A 19,727-nucleotide genomic window follows, 5' to 3' on the forward strand; every position below is an offset into this window, starting at 1 on the left:
TCATTACAGCTCCATGGCGGAAAAGCAGCCTGGAGTCAGAAAATGCTGCGGTCATTTTTTTAGTCTCGACGGAGTCTCTCTGAAATGACGATGCTGTAAAACCCCCAGAGCGTGTTGGGGGAGGGTTGGGTTATGGCCTGTGGTTTGGTTACTTATGGAAACTCGGATGCGGTTAATCAGCTCACTGCTAACTCAGGATCGGGATTAATAGACTGGCACTTCAGGGACACAGCTTGGGCCAGAAGAAAACAGAAAACAGCTCATCTCATCCTCAAATGTTCAGCGTTGAACAATTCACCTGGGACATCTCGGGTCATTTTTTCTTCTTAATTGCCAGCGCTCATAAGAACATAAGAGTGGCCAGACTGGGTCAGACCAAAGGTCCATCTAGCCCAGTGACCTGTCTACCGACAGTGGCCAATGCCAGGTGCCCCAGAGGGAGTGAACCTAACAGATAATGATCTAGTGATCTCTCTCCTGCCATCCATCTCCACCCTCTGACAAACAGAGACTAGGGACACCATTCCTTACCCATCCTGGCTAATAGCCATTAATGGACTTAACCTCCATGAATTTATCCAGTTCTCTTTTAAACCCTGTTATAGTCCTAGCCTTCACAACCTCCTCAGGCAAGGAGTTCCACAGGTTGACTGTGCTCTGAGTGAAGAAGAACTTCCTTTTATTTGTTTTAAACCTGCTGCCCATTAATTTCATTTGGTGGCCCCTAGTTCTTATATTATGGGAACAAGTAAATAACTTTTCCTTATTCACTTTCTCCACACCACTCGTGATTTTATAGACCTCTATCATATCCCCCCTTAGTCTCCTCTTTTCCAAGCTGAAAAGTCCTAGCCTCTTTAATCTCTCCTCATATGGGACCTGTTCCAAACCCCTAATAATTTTAGTTGCCCTTTTCTGAACCTTTTCTAATGCCAGCATATATTTTTTGAAATGAGGGGACCACATCTGTCCACAGTATTCAAGATGTGGGTGTACCATGGATTTATTATATAAGGGCAATAAAATATTCTCCGTCTTATTCTCTATCCCTTTTTTAATGATTCCTAACATCCCGTTTGCTTTTTTGACTGCCGCTGCACACTGCATGGACGTCTTCAGAGAACTAGCCACGATGACGCCAAGATCTTTCTCCTGATTAGTTCCTCTAACAAGAAGCACTAGTCCCTCCTAGAGGCAGGATGCTGAACTCTCTGGACCAATAACCTGGCCCAGTATGACACATCCCATGCTCCTGTGAATCTGTTGTTTCCCTGATTTAAATATGAGGATTTATCAGGCGCAGTTTCCCCCCCTGATTCTTGTGTGCAGATGTGCAGGTTACAATGCTGCTGCTGCGTTCGCTTCCCTCTGGGGATCTGGGTGGGGACAGTATAAGCCTGTGCTTTGCTTTTTTCACTGAACTGTTCCACTCTTCTCTATTGCAGTCTTCCCAAAGCTGTAGCTCTGACAGACAAAGCCACGCCCGGCTGCAGAGTGACTCCAGCTCCAGCACACAGGTAACCCGTCCAGCTTTGCCGGCTGGTGCCTGCTTGGTAGCTGCCACACCCTCCAGTGTGACTCCATTTTGGGCTGATAAACAGAGCTTTAGCCACCAGTTTTGAACATGCTTATCTTAGTGGTGTCCAAAATATAGTTAATTGAGCTCAGAGTGGCTCACTCCTGCAGCCTGCCTGAGAAGGCTGCGGAGATCAAGACAGAGCGTCGATCAATAGGACTTGACATCCAGACCTCCTGCCTGGACTCTGAATGAAAGATCTGCCCCACTTTCTGCAAAGTTTGTGCATGTGTCAACCTGGACCTCATTAGCTTCCCGCTTCGGCGCCATGAGTTGTTTTACATATGAATGGCCATTTTTGTATCTAAATTACAACCCTGCTAAATACACAATGCCTTTCTGCATTAAAATAGAGCGTAGAAGGCCATCACTTCAAGGAGTACTGGCGGGGCCTTTTGTAAATAACCAGAAACTGTGAATGGGGCTGGATGTTTGAAGCTGAGGCTTCAGTAGAGACAACACATGGTGATGTTTTTGTTGTCTTACACGGCCAGGTCCATGGCAGAGACCTGCAGTTTGATGACATACGAAATAAAATTCAGCTAATCCTAGACAATGTATTGGAGCATCCTGAATGGATACTGCAGGTAGAACAGAGCCAGACTCAAGATGCATGGGCCCTTCTCTGTGGAGTGAAACTTCCTCAGGGCAGTGGTTATAACCAGAATGGAGCTGGAGTAGGTCTTACGTGGTGCCTGAATTTGGCTCCATATCTTACTCATAACCCAGAGGAGGTCGAAATGCACTGGAGTTGTGCACAGCTGGTCTGCATTGACCCTGACTTAACCCTGTACAAACTGTGTGAGCATCCAAAGAAAGCTGCCGAGTATTCGAGCAGATTTCTTACCACCTCTTGTGATGGCCCCTAGACTCGAACATAAATGCGCTGCAGAATGTTGGGCAACATCATTGCCCTTAAACTGTTGTTAATGTGACGTGAATGAGTCTAGGTCACTTCCAGAACTCCAGGCACCAGAACCTCTTGTTGTGGGCTGTGCTTGGAGTTAATATGCTCAAAAATTCACGATGGCTATGGAAAGTGAATATAAAATGGCATTGTGAGCCCCTTGCTTGTCTGGGAGTGACTACGTCAACCCACTCACTGTGCTTTGTTCTAGCTGCCAGCCCTGTATGCTCATCCTGGGACCTGAGAGGAATGCTGGGGTCTTTCTAGCTCCTCCGTTGTCATGCACCGTAAAGACACTGTCTTCAGTTACATCTGTCCTGCCCCAGTGTCTGTTGTCTATGGCGTTGCACGGATGTAACTGACTTGGCAATCAGAACATGGTTACGTTCTATTGATGATGTGCAAGCCAAACTAGGACCCAGCTCTCTCTCGGATGGCTTTGGTGCTGCAGAGTTAGCAGGAGTTGAAAGCAGTGAAAGCTACTCATTGGTTGCCTCTGAACGTATACAGAAAGCACAGTGACTGGGTAGGATGGTGTCACTTTTCAGAGCAGAACTTCACTTTTCTCCCCACGGCATGGAACCCAAAGATCATGTCACCAGCCAAAGAGTTAGAGGTTGATGGTGAATGCAAATGGCATTTGCCTGGGCTAAGGGGGCTTTCTGCTCATTGTTTGCACAGGTGTTTGAATCAGTTGAGGATGTGGAACAGACCGAGGCAGATGCCCAACTCGAAGATGGCAAACAAGCCAAAATCGTAAATGGGATGATTGCCAATGGCACGTGTTCCCCTGAATCTGGTCATCCCTCTTCCCAGAATTTCTACAGCACGTCAGAGCATAGCTTCAGCACTGACGATAACGCGACGGAATCCAGCAAAACCGGGGCCTGCCACCAAGTGAAATCCGGTGGGGCAGAGGCCCCAAAACCACAGAGCTCAGCCAACATACTATCGGAGGATAAGCTGGTGGGGGAGGATCTGGACAGCCTGGAAGGTGAATGTCCCATCAATGGAAGCTTAGAAGTCTTTATTCCAGTTGGCGGGAGCACAGCGGGGGTTTTGCCTGACAACGAAGTGGTGGGCCTTTCCGTGGTGGATGAGAGCTGGGCTGATAGCGAAGCTGAAAAGCGCAGCTTGGTGGGGAGTGAGGACAATCTGTCGGAGGAACCAGAAATGGAGAGCTTGTACCCACAGCTAGATTCACTAGCTGTGGCTGACTTGGCTAACAATGAAGTTTCTTCCGTCTCCTCAACTGGGGTCACCTATTCTGTGAGTATTTGCTTAGGAATTTCCATCTCGAGCTGGGACCCAGTGATCTGCAGGTCCCTTTGCAAATACATTTCACCTGTTGCTCTGTGCAACTCACCATGTTCATTCTGCAATTGCATGCATGATGGCTAACTCCTTCACAACCAAACCTCTGAGTAGAGTGCGGTACACAGGGATTTATTTGACCTCACAGCATTCCTTTGGGGGGTTTTGGATGAATTCATCCGTATTATTTCGGTCCGTATTTCTGTAGCCAGAGCTCCTGGACATGTACACCGTGAACCTGCATCGCATTGAGAAGGATGTGCAGAGATGTGATCGGAATTACTGGTACTTCACGCCTGCCAACCTCGAGAAGCTCCGCAACGTCATGTGCAGGTATCAGCCTGTGGGATGAGGGCAAGAGCTGACTTTCTCACAGGTGGCCCTATTCAGGAGTAGGGTGCATGGGACAGGAAACCCCAGGCCAACAGTGCCGGCTCCAGTGTTGCGCCAAACCCATTTGTTTTCTGTTTTATTGTTTCTCCCCGTAGAAGGCTCCATTCTCCTAGTGCAGCTCGTAATCAGGGTATTAAGACAGGGAATTGTGACTACAAGAATCTAGCCTCTGAGACCCCACCCCCAGTAGCTGAGGAAGCAATGGCAAGCGCCTGGAGCTCTTGCTGGTCACCTCAGGTCCAGCAGCGATACAGTTCTGTCTTGTGGTATGAATCCAGCCCGGACCAGCTTCCCATGTGGCTCAGAGTAGGTGGGCTCCACTCTTCAGTGCCAGCAAGGTCCCACAGGGCCCCAGCAGACACTGCTTCACCATGCCCAGCATCCCCTTGGGTAACATGGTGCAGCCCACTCACTTGTCTGGTTATGCAGAGTTTTAATGAGGATTCTCCCTGCAGAACTCAAATGCTAATGAGGAGTGCAAATACCAGACATTCGTTACATGTGCATATTGTTGCAAACAGTGTGGCGGTGAAGGCTGTAGGAGTGCCTGGAGAGACAGAAATATCTGGGTGGATTTCTGACTTCCGTTGATTAGTCATCTCATGGAGAGGTCATTGCAGATACTCTCACAGATCACACACAGCTCCATCTCTGCTGACCCAACCGTGTGAGTGGCAGTGAAAACTGAAGCATTAACATTACACATCTCAACAGTATGAGGAAAAGAAGTTATTTCATTCGAGTTGTCACTTTATCTCACAGGCAGGCCTGGAAGATCTTCGCTGAGATGAGACCTACAATGCAGCAGGCATCTGGAAAGATGGACAGGGTTATTCAGTAATGATTTCCTTATGCCATGAATAGGTTTTTGCAGCCTTCTGTAGTGAATTTTGATTTACTACCGAATATGGAGTGTGATCTTTGCCAGGCTGATGGCTCTCCAGGAGCCCTTGATCCAGGGAGGGAGAAGCAAGTAGCAGCAGGTGGTCCGCACAGATCAGCTTTCTTGTGGGCCAGAGAACAGACTGGAGGGCAGCGGCATGTGTCTTTGTTTACAACCTAGTGTTAAACTGTTCACTGTTTTCACCGTTGCCCCTGGCACTGCTTGATTCTGATTTCACTTGCTACTGAGCTGGTCCCTGCTGAGTCGTTATAGCCTGATATCGACTTCGGATGTGCACCACGAATGTCATGGTTAACCTATCCCCTCACCTGCCCGGCCTGAAGGGGCGCGAGTCGGTTACAGGCTGGCTGTGCTGGAATGAGGGAGCAAACCCAAGGGTAGGATTAGCAGGGGAAAGTGAAGGAAGCTCTCATGTCTCCTTGCTGATCTCTGTGGCCCTCCTTTCACTACCCCGGCTGCATCCTTAGCTGGAGGGGCAGGTGAGCCTGTGTCACTCGAGCAGCGCCTGCGGCCGATTGCCAGTGAAGGGAGCCCTGCCCCGTCTGTCTCCAAGGGAAGGATGGCTGTTCCATGCAGTGGAGCGAAGGGGTGCAGGGTAGAGTGTGGAATGAGACGTATTCTCCAGGCTCTTCCAGAACGACCGAGCGCCCCCTGCTCCACCCCCGCTGGGGAGAAAGGAGGGTGCAGATGGCTCTGCAGACCCTGAACCAACTGTGTTTCTGTCAGGAACATGCAGGAACCCAGCGGCTCCCCCGGCGCCGCCCCGAGTGTGGCCCATCTAGAAGGATGTTCCAGGGCCTGGCCACCAGCGATAGCAGGGCTGGCAGGTCCTTTCCAGAGGCATTGTACTGCTGGACCTACCGGTTAATTAGAGCAGTGCCTTATCCCCTCCCTCCAGGGGCCACATCGTCACTCTGTTTTACTTGGCCTCACTTGCCTTTGATGTCGGTGGGGATCCGTGGGGTCTGATTCCCCCGCCTGGTGCCAGGCACTGCTGTGTGGGTTGCCGCCCAGTCAGTAATGACAGCGCAAGGCACCGGGAAATCGAGCCCTTTGGCTTCAGACTTTGCCCCCCAATGGAATCAGTGGGGCAGGCAGGCTACAGCCTGTTGCCCGCAGGAAGGTGGGCTACCCTCCTTGAGAGCCGCCTCCAGCATGAGCACATGAGAGCCGTACACCGGGCCCAGCCCCTCTGGGGAGTTCACAGCCCGTCTTCCCCGCTCTCTCCCCAGCTACATCTGGCAGCACATTGAGATCGGCTATGTGCAGGGAATGTGCGACCTGCTGGCGCCTCTCCTGGTCATCCTGGACGATGGTGAGTGGGTGGGGTCCCGGCAGCCCCAGCGAGTGCGTTTAGTGGAGTATTTAAGAGGGGAGGTGTGGGGAGAGCTTGCTGGTTCAATCAGCCCCACAGATCAGGTGTGTCCAGGCCTGTCTGGCTCTGTCCCCGAAACAGGGATGGCACGAGTCCTGGCCATGCTTCCTCAACGCAGCCTCCCCATGTGGCTCCACCAGAGCCTGGAGAGGCCCCTCTGGGTTGGGGGGGGGAGCTCTGTCTCCATGGCCCGTTTCCTCCTGGCTCTCTGCTGTGGAGACTCAGCAAAGGAGGCCGGTTACTTTCAGTTGTGGGTGTGTTCGCGTGTGTGAGAGCAGATGTGTACACAGACACCCATGTTAAGGTGCCTGTGTGTAATTGGTGTGTACACATGTGAATGCATGCGTGAAGAGAGTCCTGACACACTCTCTGTTATCCCGTGCAGAGGCGCTCGCGTTCAGCTGTTTCACCGAACTTATGAAAAGGATGAACCAGAATTTCCCACACGGGGGAGCCATGGACACCCACTTTGCTAACATGAGGTCGCTGATCCAGGTACTGGGCCTGGGGCTCATGGCAAGAAGGTGGTGGCACCTCAGACCCGCCGAAGGAAGGTTTTTCTCATCCGCCCGTTGTGTTAGAAGGACTTTTAAGTGTGTGGGGGAGGGAGGGGGGAAGGGGTTCTGGAGAAGGCACCCTTGGTGTGGGGGGGCAGGGTTATGGAGGAATTTGTGGGGGAACGCCCAGTATGAGGGAGTGTTACGGCTACAGAGGAGCTTGAAGAGAAGGCCTGAGGGAGTGTGTGGAGGGCTGTGGAGGGGGTTGAGGGCAGGGCAGAAAGGCCGGCTGGGAGGAATAGCTGGTGCCTTCTCGTACACTAACTGGATTCTGGGCTCCTTTTGCTTCCTTTGGACAGATCTTGGACTCTGAGCTATTTGAGCTAATGCACCAGAATGGGGACTACACCCATTTCTACTTCTGCTATCGATGGTTTCTCCTGGACTTCAAGCGAGGTGCGTGGCGTGACCTGGGCGTGTCCTCAAGGCCTCTGATGAGCCAAGTGCAACAGGAAAGTCCCAGGGTGCCTCTACCTTAAAAACGGTGGCATCAATTCAAATATTCCTTGGGGTGGGGGAGGGGGCAAATTCAGGGACCCCGTTCCAGTCTCCGCTCATCCCCCCACCCCACAGAGACCGTATCCAGGGAGTTTCCGCTCCCTCTTACCCACATAGCGCATGAGTTGTCAGGAGTCGAGCTCTCAGTGGGCTGCCCTGCGCTCTACCATGCAGGCTCCCGGGTCCCAGCTCGCAGCACCGTTTGGCCCAGTCACACCTCTGCCTGGATCAGTGGTTCCCAAACTTTAACAGCCCGCGAACCCCTTTCACTAAATTGTGAAATCTCGTGAACCCCCTCCTAAAAATGAATATTTCCAGGGATTTAAGTTTAAATTTCCTCCGCACTCCATGGGCCTCCTGCTGCTGACCCCGTTGATGGCCCCGGTCAACTGAGCTCCCCTGAGCTTGGGCTGCAGGTCCCACTGACCGCCGGTGCTCGGGCTGCCAGCCCCAACTGCCCAGCTCTGCTCCCCTGCGGCTCGGGCTGCCGGCTCCCCCGCTCGTGGGGGCAGGGCTCAGGCTGCCAGCCCCAAACTGCCCGGCCCCGCTCTCCCTGGGCTCGGGCTGTCTGCCCTGCACCCGAGTCCCACCTGCTGTCTCCAACGCCCGGGATCCTCTGGCTGCCACGAGTGAAACTTTTCTGGCCAACCCCCTGCAACGTTCTGCGACCCCCAGTTTGGGAACCGCTGGCCTGGATGGAGGGAGCAACCAGGACAAGGTTCAGTGGTGGTGTGACCCCTTGCGCTAGGTCACAACGCCACTTACTGAAATTTGGCCTGGCTACCTCTCCATCCATATTGAGGGACAGCCGGGTCAAATTTCAGTGACATTAGGGCACTAGCAGATTGGACTTTTTTCTCTACAGGACCAGTCCATGCAAAACATCCCCAGTCCCAGAGCTTTTACAGCCTAAGGGGCCAACAGCTGACTCTTCTTTTTTAAAAACAAGTTTCAGCTGTGGGGCTTTGTGACATACTCGTCTAATGGCCTCTCCTCTCGCCCCTCGGAGACCTTTGCCCACACGTGGAAGAGACCATAAACTGGCTTCATCCTAGTCTCCATAGGTAGTTACACAAAGCTACAGCAAAAGCCAGCGCTGGGGAAGGTTCCTGTGTAGGCGGGCTGTAGGTTTGGAATGCCAGATTGGTGGGGAGCGAGCTCTGTGAGCAGAGCTAACACTAAGCTTGTTGATAGCTGTGGTGGAGTCATCCCTTATTTATCAGTAATTCATTCACAAAATTCTACTTCATGGTATTTTAATGTTTGAGCAGCAATGTTAGTATGCTGGGAAAATAATTTGTATTAGACATAGAGTCTATGACGTGGGTAACGAATATCTGGGCATGGGGAAGTGTCATGTTTTATAGTCACATGCTTTAAGGCCAGATGGGACCATTAGATCATCTAGTCTGACCTCCTGGATAACACAGGGCAGTGAATTTCACCAGTTACCCTCTGTACTGAGCCCAATAACTTGTGTTTAGCAAAAGCATCTTCCAGAAAGGCAACCAGTCTGGATTAGAAGACATCCAGAGATGGAGAACCATCCACTTCCCTTGGGAGTTTTACAGCGGTTAATCACCCGCAATGTTAAAAAAATTGTACCTTATTTGTAATTTGGCTGGATGCTAAATCCCAATGTCAGCGCTTCTTCTGCATTTCTCCACTAAATCAAGACCACCCTTTGCACTGGAACTGACTGTTCTGTCACGTCCACCCATATAACTCCAGTGGCTTGTGAAGTTACTCCTGGTTTACACTGATGTGAGATAAGAGTCAGGCCACACTTAGGTCCTTACATCCTGGCAGGAGCCTGATTATCTTCCATCTATAAAAACAACTTTCCATATAAAATAACCATCAGTCTGTAACAAAATCCCCTTTTAAAAATAGTTCTGTAATCTTCCAAAGAAGGGACCCTCCATTGTCGCTAGGCATTCTCCATAGACCAATTCCAGGTCCCGAGCCCATCCTGAATGACGCCCTGGCTTAGCCATTGTTGTTCTCTTTTACAGAGCTGGTGTATGATGATGTTTTCTCCGTCTGGGAGACAATCTGGGCAGCTGCACGCGTCTCCTCTTCACACTATGTCCTCTTCATAGCCCTGGCCTTGGTGGAAATGTACCGGGACATCATTTTGGAAAATAACATGGATTTTACAGATATCATCAAGTTCTTCAATGGTATGTTCTGAGTTTTGTTGGGCTGGATCTATGGCAGGTACTCCGTCTTTGTCAGCAAGTCTCTGTGGTTAGGGCAGGTTAGTCTATACTAATAACTAGTGTTTATTGACACAGAATGGGGCAAGATTGCTTATGAGAGACTGCGAGGCTGATGTCCTGAGCAGACAGCTGCAAGCCAGCAACTTGTCGGTTCTAATCCAAACTCTGTTTTTCCTCTGTGGCCTGAGGTCAGTTGCTTCGCTGCTCCGGGCCTCAGTTTCTCCACTTGTTATACGGTTACTCTTCGCTGTAGAGAACAGTCCCCCAGCGATTCTTTAGCTAATAATGATTCTCATAAATATTAAATATGGTGCTTCTGGACACAGCCATGATCAGGGCCCCACAACTGCTTTGAATAGCTTGAACTCCTAAAACGTGGCATAGGTAGAGAGATGCAAACCTTTGACAGGCTCTCTGCTTCCTCAGGACGGGGAGCTATCTGGCCATCGTTTGTTTATTCCTTTTCCTTCCATATTCCAGAAATGGCCGAGCGGCACAACACCAAACAGCTCCTGAAGCTGGCCCGGGATCTCGTGTACAAAGTCCAGACGCTGATTGAGAATAAATGAAGGGCCTGGGAAGGGTGGGGTGTTTGGCGAGACGTCGCAGACTCCCAGCCAACACTTCCTGCCCCATTTCCTTTTTCTTGAAGTGCCACACCGGTGACGACACAACCTTGGTAGTTTGACACATGCTGCTCTCTAAGATGAAAGTACCCTTATCTCTGCTCTCATGCTGTTGAGCTTCGACATGAGGGGAAGGGTCCCCTGGTTTAGTTCTTCAGCCCCGCATTCATTTTCAGTGATTGACCAAAGAGCTGTAAATCGGCATCTTCTTTTCTGTTTCAAACATTTCTACTTGGGAAGCAAATCCTGGGCAGACGTTGCCTTGCTTTGCTTTGCTTTGGTGGTATGATTGCAGTTATGGTCCCTATCTTTAGCAAGAGCACTTTCCAGACAAAGCTTTCCCAAGGGGGGTGGGCTACAGGCAGACGGTGCTGCTGCTGTCCCTTGGGTCTGCCTTTGAATTTGCAGCATATACTTCAGGGGAACAAAACGCTTCCCAAGAAGCAGCTTCCCCATGTGACAAGAGAGCCAGGCAGTGCCCCTCTCAAGCTAGTGAAAACGAGGGTGTTCTCAGCATTCGGCTCTGTGGGAGGAGCGTGAGGCTGTGCCTTCAGCAGACAGACTCTGATCAGGCAAGTTCCTCCTACGATATACCCTCTTCCTTGTTTGGGGCTCTGTTCTCCTCCCATTCCCTAGGCTTTGCAGTTTGCTCCTCGCCCCAGGATCAGAGCGTGTGGAGTTCCAACTCCGGCTCAGTTTCCAAAAGAGCTCAGGATGCCATGTATTTCGCTGCCAATCTAGGAGCTGAGCTCTGCTGGAAAGTCTGGTTCCAATTGTGGGTCCTGAGCACTTGAAAAATCCGGCCCTGAGCGCTTTTGAAAATTCAGAGTGTAGGGCCCAGAGGAGTCTCTTGTGTTTATGGAGCCTGATCCTTAGCCCAGTGAAGTCAATGGACTCCAGTCGGACATCAGTGGGCTTTGGGTCAGGCCCATGTGGAGGAAAACAGACCCTGCTTAGCATTCTCTGCTCTGGGTACCCAGAGTGGTGCAATTCCAAGGCAGCTTCCCTGCAGTGGCACTAGCATTGTGCCCCACGGGCGCTGTGGCGTGCAGCCCCTTGGCCTGCACCAGAGCAGCAGGAAAGCTGAGCTGCAGGGTAATTGGTGAGGTTAGTGCAGCCAAGAGTTTGGGTTTATTTTTCAACTCAGGTTAAAAAAAAGTAGAAGCGGAAAAGGAGAGAAGTGGGTTGTGTTAGTGGGTTAGTTCCCACCTTCCCAGGAAGGTCATTGTCATGGCTAAACCAGTCCGTGGTTGCTCCTGGCAGCTGGGAAAATGCTTTGCTGTAGCTCTTTCAAGGGTACTTTCTCTCAAATTGTGCTGCAAAAATCTGTTTGCCAGCCATGAAATGTGTGATAAATGTGTTTTCTCTTCCTCCACTCAGCTCTCCCAGCAGGGCTAAGCCAGAGCCCTCTGCGCTGAGGGAGTGGTGTTCACCAGAAGGGGAAAGGGACCCATCTGTTCCCCTCCTGCACAACCCTCGTTTGTACTGATGTATTTTGTATTTGTGTGTGGTGTGTCTCAGATGTTGCTTGCAGAAGAAACGCAGAAGAAAATAGTGCATGCTCCAGAAATCAGTTGCAGAGTACAGTGAGCCAGTCTGCAGTATGTGAACAAATCAGCTCATCCCTGGGTACTATTGGGATGCAGAGTCTGTAACTGCAAACCAGGGAAGGGCAGGGCCTGCTGAACCCTTTTGCTGGAGATGAATACAGTGCTAGGTGAAAGCAGAGGAAATCTGTCTTCTCTAATTTTTTTATTTTGCAGGCTATTTGTACTTTATCCACAAGAGGTAGGAAACCCTTTGAAGCAATTTTCTGCCCAGGTTAGAGCCAATCTGCTTTATTAAACTCCAAAAAGAGCTTAATTTACTGGAGAAAACAGTCCACACTAGCATCTGAAATAGTCTGCATGGAAACCGAAGAAGCTGGGCTTTAAACCTTCAGGTTCAACTATGAATCTGTCATCTTTTCCTAAAGCAGAGAGCAAATCTCACGCCTACACTGGTGACCTGTTCCTGATTCTAGACCTTGTAGCTTTTCAGATGTTAGAATGGATAAATAATCTGAGTAACCTTGTTCTAAAGTGGAAGGGATCAAAGTAACACCTTCACATAGCAAAACTAAGGAATAATAACCATTAGATAGGCATAAATAGTCATATTTTATCAAGCAACAACTCTGACACTAGCTTTCAGGCTTTTTTTTTTTTTTTTTTTAAACGGATAGCTGAGAATCCTGCACAATATCTGCTATCTGTATTATCTGAGTGTGTCTTCGGACCCATCAATAGCAGTGTTTTTGAATAATTTCTAACAAAAAGAAGTATTTATTTATTCTATTGACTGTACATTACTGTGTGTCCCTGTGTACTGAATTCAGTGAGTGTGAATCTTTATGCAAATGGAGATATATCTTTTCAATGTTGCAAACATATCTTCTACATGTTTACCAGAAAATTGTGTCTATATATACAGTATCGAGAAAAAATGTGATTTAAGTGGGGTATTATTTTTTTGAGGGGGAAAAAAAAATCTTTGCTTCTAAGAACTGCGTGGTTCTCTGTAGCACCTACTCAATGATGTGCCAATCTGTCACTTTCCTTGTACTGCGAAAATTGTTCTGTTCCAGCAACAAAAAGCTCAATGCAGGTTAAGAAACCGTTTTACCTCACCTTTGCTTGGTTTAGTTCGAATCAAAAATTGTGGAACAGAAACAGAGGTAACAACTTTATCCCTGATCCCTCAGTGGAATCGCCACATGTGGCCCCTTTCACCCCATTCTGCTCTGCACAGGCACTGGGGTCAGCCTGGGTAGACGTGGTTGCAGGATCAGGGGCCTAATGTGTTCTATTGCAGCAAATTAGATTCCCCCCAAAATTTAATATATTAGGCTGCAGTTAAAGCAACACTGCATCCATTTTGCTCCAAGAGTATGAACGTTAAACTGATCCCAGGGTACTCTCCAGAAAAATAATGAAGTGTCCATAGAGAAAGCGTTAGGGATACATTCTACTCTCACTTGGAATGTAAATCCAGAGTAACTCCATTGCAGTCAATGCACCAAATGTAACATTCAAATGGGAGCTGCCAGCGTACGTTAAAGTCAGTGGAACAAATTCTGCTCTTAGATATTCCAGTGGGAGTTGTGCATGCGAATCTCAGAGCAGAAATTGGTCAGGGGGATGTGTTATCTTGAGTGTGTTGCTCTTTGAATGCATTTCTTGTTCAGATATCTTGCCAGGTTGTTAATTCACATGCACAGCCGCAGGCAGGTTGGCTGATTGGTGGGGTTTATAAACAGTGCATATCAGAAAGTCAAGATGTACTGTTATCATGGCAAATTTCCATAGCTTTTGGCCATGTGTGGTCCCAACTCAGCTCTGCGTGTGTGTCCATAGACTGTGTACTTGGAGTCACAAAGGCCGTGAAAAACTGTGGGATAGTTTGGATTTCATAGAGACATTAGAGCCCCTGGAAACTGAGATGGTTCCAACAGAACACTCAGAGAGCAGTAAGGGGGGAAGGGGCATTTGCTTGTCTGTCTGAAATAAAAAACTGTGAGCAAATGGATTCCAAAACCAAAATGTGAATTAGAATAACATGACTGTATGATGTCCCCGTCCATCCATCAGTGGTTTAAATACTTTAGAATGGTGATTTTTGTGATCACCAATCTTACAAACAGCCAGTTATACAACCCATTTTTCCTGACCGGGGGGGAATCACATAAGGAAAGTGGCATTGCTGAAAAACGAGTAGACATCACTTCACATTCTCATGGCTCGGTGCATTGGAAATCACTTTGGAGGAGAAGAAGAATGTGACAGAGTATCATACTGCACCGTACCACTGTCAATTTGAGATGTTCCATTTTCTGAACTCCTCAGTCCCTAATTAGTTGTTAAATAGGGGTTCTATTGTAATGAATGGGAACTGACCTCACATGACTTCCAGCTAATGCACACAGGGCCTGGCGTGTCCAGGGGCGTTAAGTTGGTATATCCACACTGCAATCCAAGTGGTGACTGCAGTATGTGAAGATGTATCCTATATAGCTTTAATCTCACTAGCTCGGGTGCCAGTAGCAGTCAAGCCGTGCCGGGCGGGCTAGCTGCCCGAGTGCATACTTGTACTTGGGCAGCTAGCCTATGCTACTGCAGTTTTGGTGCTCTTCGTACCCAAGCTAGAAGCTCGATTCAAGCTTGCTCAGCTATGACTGCGTGTGCTGCAATGACCTCTCCAATTGCAGTGTAGACCTACCCTTAGAATCCACTTGTATGCATGCAATTTTTGTGCCAATGTGTATATCCACTAGCATGCTCTGTGTGCATGAGTGACCGTGCATAAACTGTATGTGCAGGTAAGGGGAGGCCACCTTTTAAATCAGACTTGTATTGTAATTTGTGTTGTGATCCATGCATAATACGTCAATGCCGATTGAAATTGATTAGCGCTCCACAAACCTTGTGTATGTGACGTCTAATTCACACAATGAGTGGTTTCCTTTTGGTGATTTAAACAGAGTGAATTAGGAGGGTGGCCATTGGGAAAGAGTTTGCTTATGTACATAATAGGATAAAAGACGTGGTGAGGCCAGTGGAAAATAAGCACATACTCTCATACTAAATGTCTAGGGCTCAGGGTCGGTATAAAGCTGCCCAGAGTTACAAGAGTAGGATCTTGCTTATCTAGCTGTTGCACCTCTTTTTCCTTCTCCTCAATCCTTGCCTTTCTGCCTGAGTGCGCACCTGTGTCCTAGAGGCCCTAAAATGTAAGTATTACCCTGGGTTTTCTGAGGGGAGAACAGAGCCATATCACTTATGTGTTTCCCTTCCCTTCCCTTCCAGGGAAAGCTACAAATTGTGCAGGCAGACAAATTGCCTTTTGACACTAGGATAGAGCCTTTGGCAGAAAAATGCGTTAGATAATTATTCTGATATGGGGCAAACTAGATGAGCCAGATGAATATTTTCTTTCCGGCAAGTCCATATAGATGCAATTTGCTCCTCTAAAGGCCCATGTGAGCACCCTCTGCAGAGAGGGGAGGTTTTTTCACTCTATATACTTTACTTAGCTCTCAGATCAGCTTGCTTTGTATACATTCTACTTAATGTCCAAAACAAATTCCAACCCTGATCCTTTCCTAAGGGGGTTGTTAATGGATTCTTTGCCTGCATTTGAGCTTTCTGCAGATGTGACCCACCAAATGACTCTTGATATCCATCTTTTTCAGTGTTACTAAAGTAAACATTTTAGAAGTGGTCTTTGTTCCTGAATGTGTTTTTTTTAGAAGAGGTTTTTCTTTTTTCCTGTGTTGAGACTCTGGAAGGCCTTTCTGTAAACACTTCTCATATAGATTGACTTTTCTTCCCAAGACCAAGATTGCACTGAAGGCTGCGATGCTGCAGAATGTTACTCTTACTCAGCCTGTTAGTTTTTAGCAGCCTCTTAACATACAGAATTTTGGTTTTGCTGTAGCTAAAGCTGGCAATAGAAGTACAGCTGTTAATGGTAACTTTTACTGGTGGTTTAAAAGCCACCTCAAGGGAGGCAATTGTTCCTGATGCTGTAATGTAGCATAATTTTAGCTCTTCTGTTTGGGTAAAATTCACCTCAGCAGAGGACAGGCACAAGCCACTTAAGTCCCACTTCAGAGGTATGTAGGCCTTTGTGGGCCTCAGCCAGGGGTGAATTTCACTCCTGCTTTACTTTCCTACTTTGTTGACTGTTTTTTTTTAACTGTCATATGTCATTCTTGCTCCAGAAACACTTGATTTCCTTTTCTGTCCCCACTTGCTCTGTCAATCAACTGATTTCACTGAGTTGGGAGCTACTTTACTGCTAGTCTATAAAGAATACAGAGCCCTTGTTCCACGACGCTTGTCACACATGAAATAATTTTTTTTTTTTTTTTTTTTTAAGAAAATGGTAAGTGACTTGAAAATATGCAGTGTGAGTTGCTGCTCTGTTTTCCCCATATTGTAGCTTCCCTGTTCAGCCAGTGAGAGTCTCTGAACCAATATCATCAGTGCGATAAAGGGGAGAGATTTTTTTTACATTTGACAAATGTACTGAAGAAATGGCATCCTTGTGGTTTTAATCTATCTGCTTTGGAATTTTAGCTAATACCAGCAGTTCTAGTAATGGTTCCCATATTTCTTGAGTACATGTAGATACTGAAAGAGCACAATTTGTTATTTATGAAGTGCACATTTTCTAGCAATATAGAGATTTGGTAATTATTGCTAGAACTAATAATTCAAACTCTGCAGTAGATAAAGATGGTGTTTTCCTGCATAATATTGGACCTCTCCCAGATACCTTCCATTACATCCCTTTGAATCTTGCCTCTGTCTTCCTACTTAGGGTACCCAAACCACCTTAACTCTCTCCTGTAGTTATACCATGCAAGAAACATACATTAATGATTAAAACGTTTTTGAGTTTTTCAGTCCCAGATTAGATTAAACTGATTTTTAAAGACACATGAGCTTGGGGGGGGGCGGGTCCACTAGGGACATAGTTAGGGTTGTTTGTGTGCCTTAACGTGTATTTCTATGGTTCAACATATTTGGATTTCTTTTAAGTTTAAGCTTAACCTTAACTCTGAATTTCCTGAGTTTATAATGCTTGTGTTTTGAATAGTTACACCATCCTTGTAATGTATTTTACCCTAAATTAGTGATGTACGTTCTCTAGTTTTTGTCAAGCGTTTCCGTTAAAAAATACTAAAAATTCCTACATGGACACTGACGGAGAAGCCGAAGAAAGTGAATGTTGTAGTGTGATATTGCTAATGACTTCAAGATATGAAGTATCAGGCTTAAGGGGGGTGTTTTTACTTTTAGGGCCAGCCTTCCCAGTAGGTTCTAGCTGCATTATGGGGCTTGGGAGCAGCATTAAGTAACTGGCTAGTTAAGCTGCATTTACAACTGTTGTGCATTGACAGATCAGCCCGAAGTAACCCGTGTTTATACCCCAGCTTCTGTCTACCTCCTGCCCTCCGTCTTTCACCCTGGTTCCCCACCCACGTGCCTTTTCTGTTGGGCGGATCTAGTGCAATGGATTGGTTTGGGAATGAAATAATTAGGATTAATGGTCATTTTTTTCCTGTTACTTTTCATAACTGAAAGTGTCTCCTTCAGCAGAGGCTGGCACATAAAATTATTTAGAAAAGCTCAAAGAATTGACTGCTTTCAAAATGGCCATCACCTCCCATTGTTTTCAATAACCATGAAGCCACGTTGCCCTCAGAGTATAGACAGTGGTCCTCTCTCTGCCATGAGGAGCTTGCTGAATGGAGGCAGTGGACATCTTTGCTAAGGGCAGCATGTGAACTGTCTCCCATTAAGAACAATAGGGGGTAACAGCCATTGCAAAAGAGGGCAATTTTTCATGGAATTCTCTGTAATAAAACTTTATCTCCAGCTCCTGCAGAGGGAGAGACTTTCAGCAATAGTTAAAAATGACCATTTATCTGAAAAATAAATAAAAATCTTCAAACGTTAGTGTGTGAACAAGTTCTCAGTGAGCTCTAACTGTATGAGAAATTTGAAGAGGCTGTATTGTTTCCTTACTAAGATAATTGAGGTAAAATAAAAAGGTCTGACACTGGATACTAAATTTTTTAGGGACTCATTCTTACCAAATTAATTTACTCCTAAAATTAATTAACAGATTTACTTGTAAATTCTCAGAAAATTCATTCTTCTCTAAGGTTTCAGAGTAGCAGCTGTGTTAGTCTGTATCCGCAAAAAGAACAGGAGGACTTGTGGCACCTTAGAGACTAACAAATTTATTAGAGCATAAGCTGCATCCGATGAAATGGGCTGTAGCCCACGAAAGCTTATGCTGTAATAAATTTGTTAGTCTCTAAGGTAGCACAAGTACTCCTGTCATTCTTCTCTAAGTAAGTGCTGAGAGTCTGGGGAGAATAATCTGTATTTTTCATAAACAGAGATTGCATCCCTGCTTTATGTACAAAATGCAACTCTGCCTTTCGCTATGGACCCATGATTGGCACCTATATAATTCTAAAGCACATAGTACCGAGCTTAGTTTTTGCTAAGTACAGTGGGAAACCTTAGAGGGCAGACCTCTTATACATCTGAGAAATTAATGATAAACTTATCACAAGGATGTATTGGAAAAAGAATTAAATGTAACAGGATTATGAATGTACTGTATGAACTGGTGTTAAACCTTATGTTGCCCTACAACGAATTGCTGCTTTTACCCATAGGATGCCATTTTGGTCTCTGGGACTCACTCTATATGAGATTAATGAGCATTGTAGCTTTTATTATAACAGTTGTAGAAGTGCTGCTAACGTCTGTCTTGGCATATTTCAACTTCACACTGTGGTATAAGATCCATTTTATATTTTACTCATGCTTTTGGTTTTCTTTGTAAATTGTTCCTTACTGTTGTTCAAAAAGACAAACTAAAACTATATTCTCTATGGTTAGATGTATTTTCAAATCAATAAAATCCTGGCTGTTGTTTATTGCTGAGCTTTTACTGACTAGACACACTAAGAAAGGGGTTGTGGAAAGTTTTGTATCTTTTAGCCAGATTCTTCACTGCCTTTTGCCATCGGTTACACCTGTGCAAATGTTATCAAACGGAATAATGTTTTACACACAGGATGTAGTCTTACTGTTCACAGGTATAAATGATGATGCAGGATCAAAGCAGTGGAGAATCAGCACCTGAATCTGTAGACACAACTCTCATTGACAAGAAAGCTTTTCATGGGTCATATGTACATGATGGGTCTTGTCACTTACAAAGATCAATGCTTGAACTGAGTTCCTTCCTTTCAAAAAACTCTTTGAGCGTGTCAGGAACGCGACATACAATTGAATCCTAATCAACCGTCCGAAGATACTGAGCTGTGCAGGAGTCAATAGAGGAGGGAAACATGTTGGCAGCTGGTTGGAAATGGAGGTTTGGATAATTGAGTCTCTTGTGCGGTACATGCACAATCTAATTCTCTCCAGCAATTTCTTTCCAGCTTTGGCACTGGTTTAGAAGCTGTTTCAGCAGCAGGGATAGAAAAGAAGAAGTCTTAGACGTGCCTTCTCCTAGAACACGGTGAGACAATTACATGTTGCCAGTGAAGATCATCACTCTTGTGGGGAGTCAGGAGTGGTTAGCAAAAATGCAAAATATTTGTCATTCTCACCCTGTGTCCTTCATAAACACCCAAAGACTGCTTTTGCAGGTGGAAACCCACTCAACTTGGACCTGAGTCACAGACCATTGATGGCAGTGGGAGTCTTTCCATGGACTTCAATGGACTCTGCATCTGGCCCTCTGTACACAAAGATTAGCCAAGAAAAGGTGGTGGATATCA

At 46.8% G+C, this 19,727-nt stretch overlaps 1 protein-coding gene across 5 annotated transcripts in view; it reads left to right on the forward strand.

The window, feature by feature from the left end:
- SGSM1 (small G protein signaling modulator 1) overlaps window positions 1-18,875 on the forward strand; it is an 82,522-nt gene extending 63,647 nt beyond the window's left edge. For all 5 annotated transcript variants that reach the window (XM_043529521.1, XM_037878835.2, XM_043529518.1 and 2 more), the window contains 8 exons: window positions 1,446-1,517; window positions 3,165-3,752; window positions 4,006-4,130; window positions 6,327-6,409; window positions 6,855-6,964; window positions 7,326-7,422; window positions 9,540-9,707; window positions 10,227-18,875. In XM_043529521.1, coding sequence (XP_043385456.1) covers window positions 1,446-1,517; window positions 3,165-3,752; window positions 4,006-4,130; window positions 6,327-6,409; window positions 6,855-6,964; window positions 7,326-7,422; window positions 9,540-9,707; window positions 10,227-10,315 — 1,332 coding nt within the window. In that variant the 3' untranslated portion in view covers window positions 10,316-18,875. The remainder of the gene's footprint in view (window positions 1-1,445; window positions 1,518-3,164; window positions 3,753-4,005; window positions 4,131-6,326; window positions 6,410-6,854; window positions 6,965-7,325; window positions 7,423-9,539; window positions 9,708-10,226) is intronic.
- The last annotated feature ends 852 nt before the right edge of the window (window positions 18,876-19,727 follow it).

Source organism: Chelonia mydas, chromosome 15, assembly GCF_015237465.2.
Source record: "Chelonia mydas isolate rCheMyd1 chromosome 15, rCheMyd1.pri.v2, whole genome shotgun sequence".
In the NCBI taxonomy this organism is placed as follows: Eukaryota; Metazoa; Chordata; order Testudines; family Cheloniidae; genus Chelonia; species Chelonia mydas.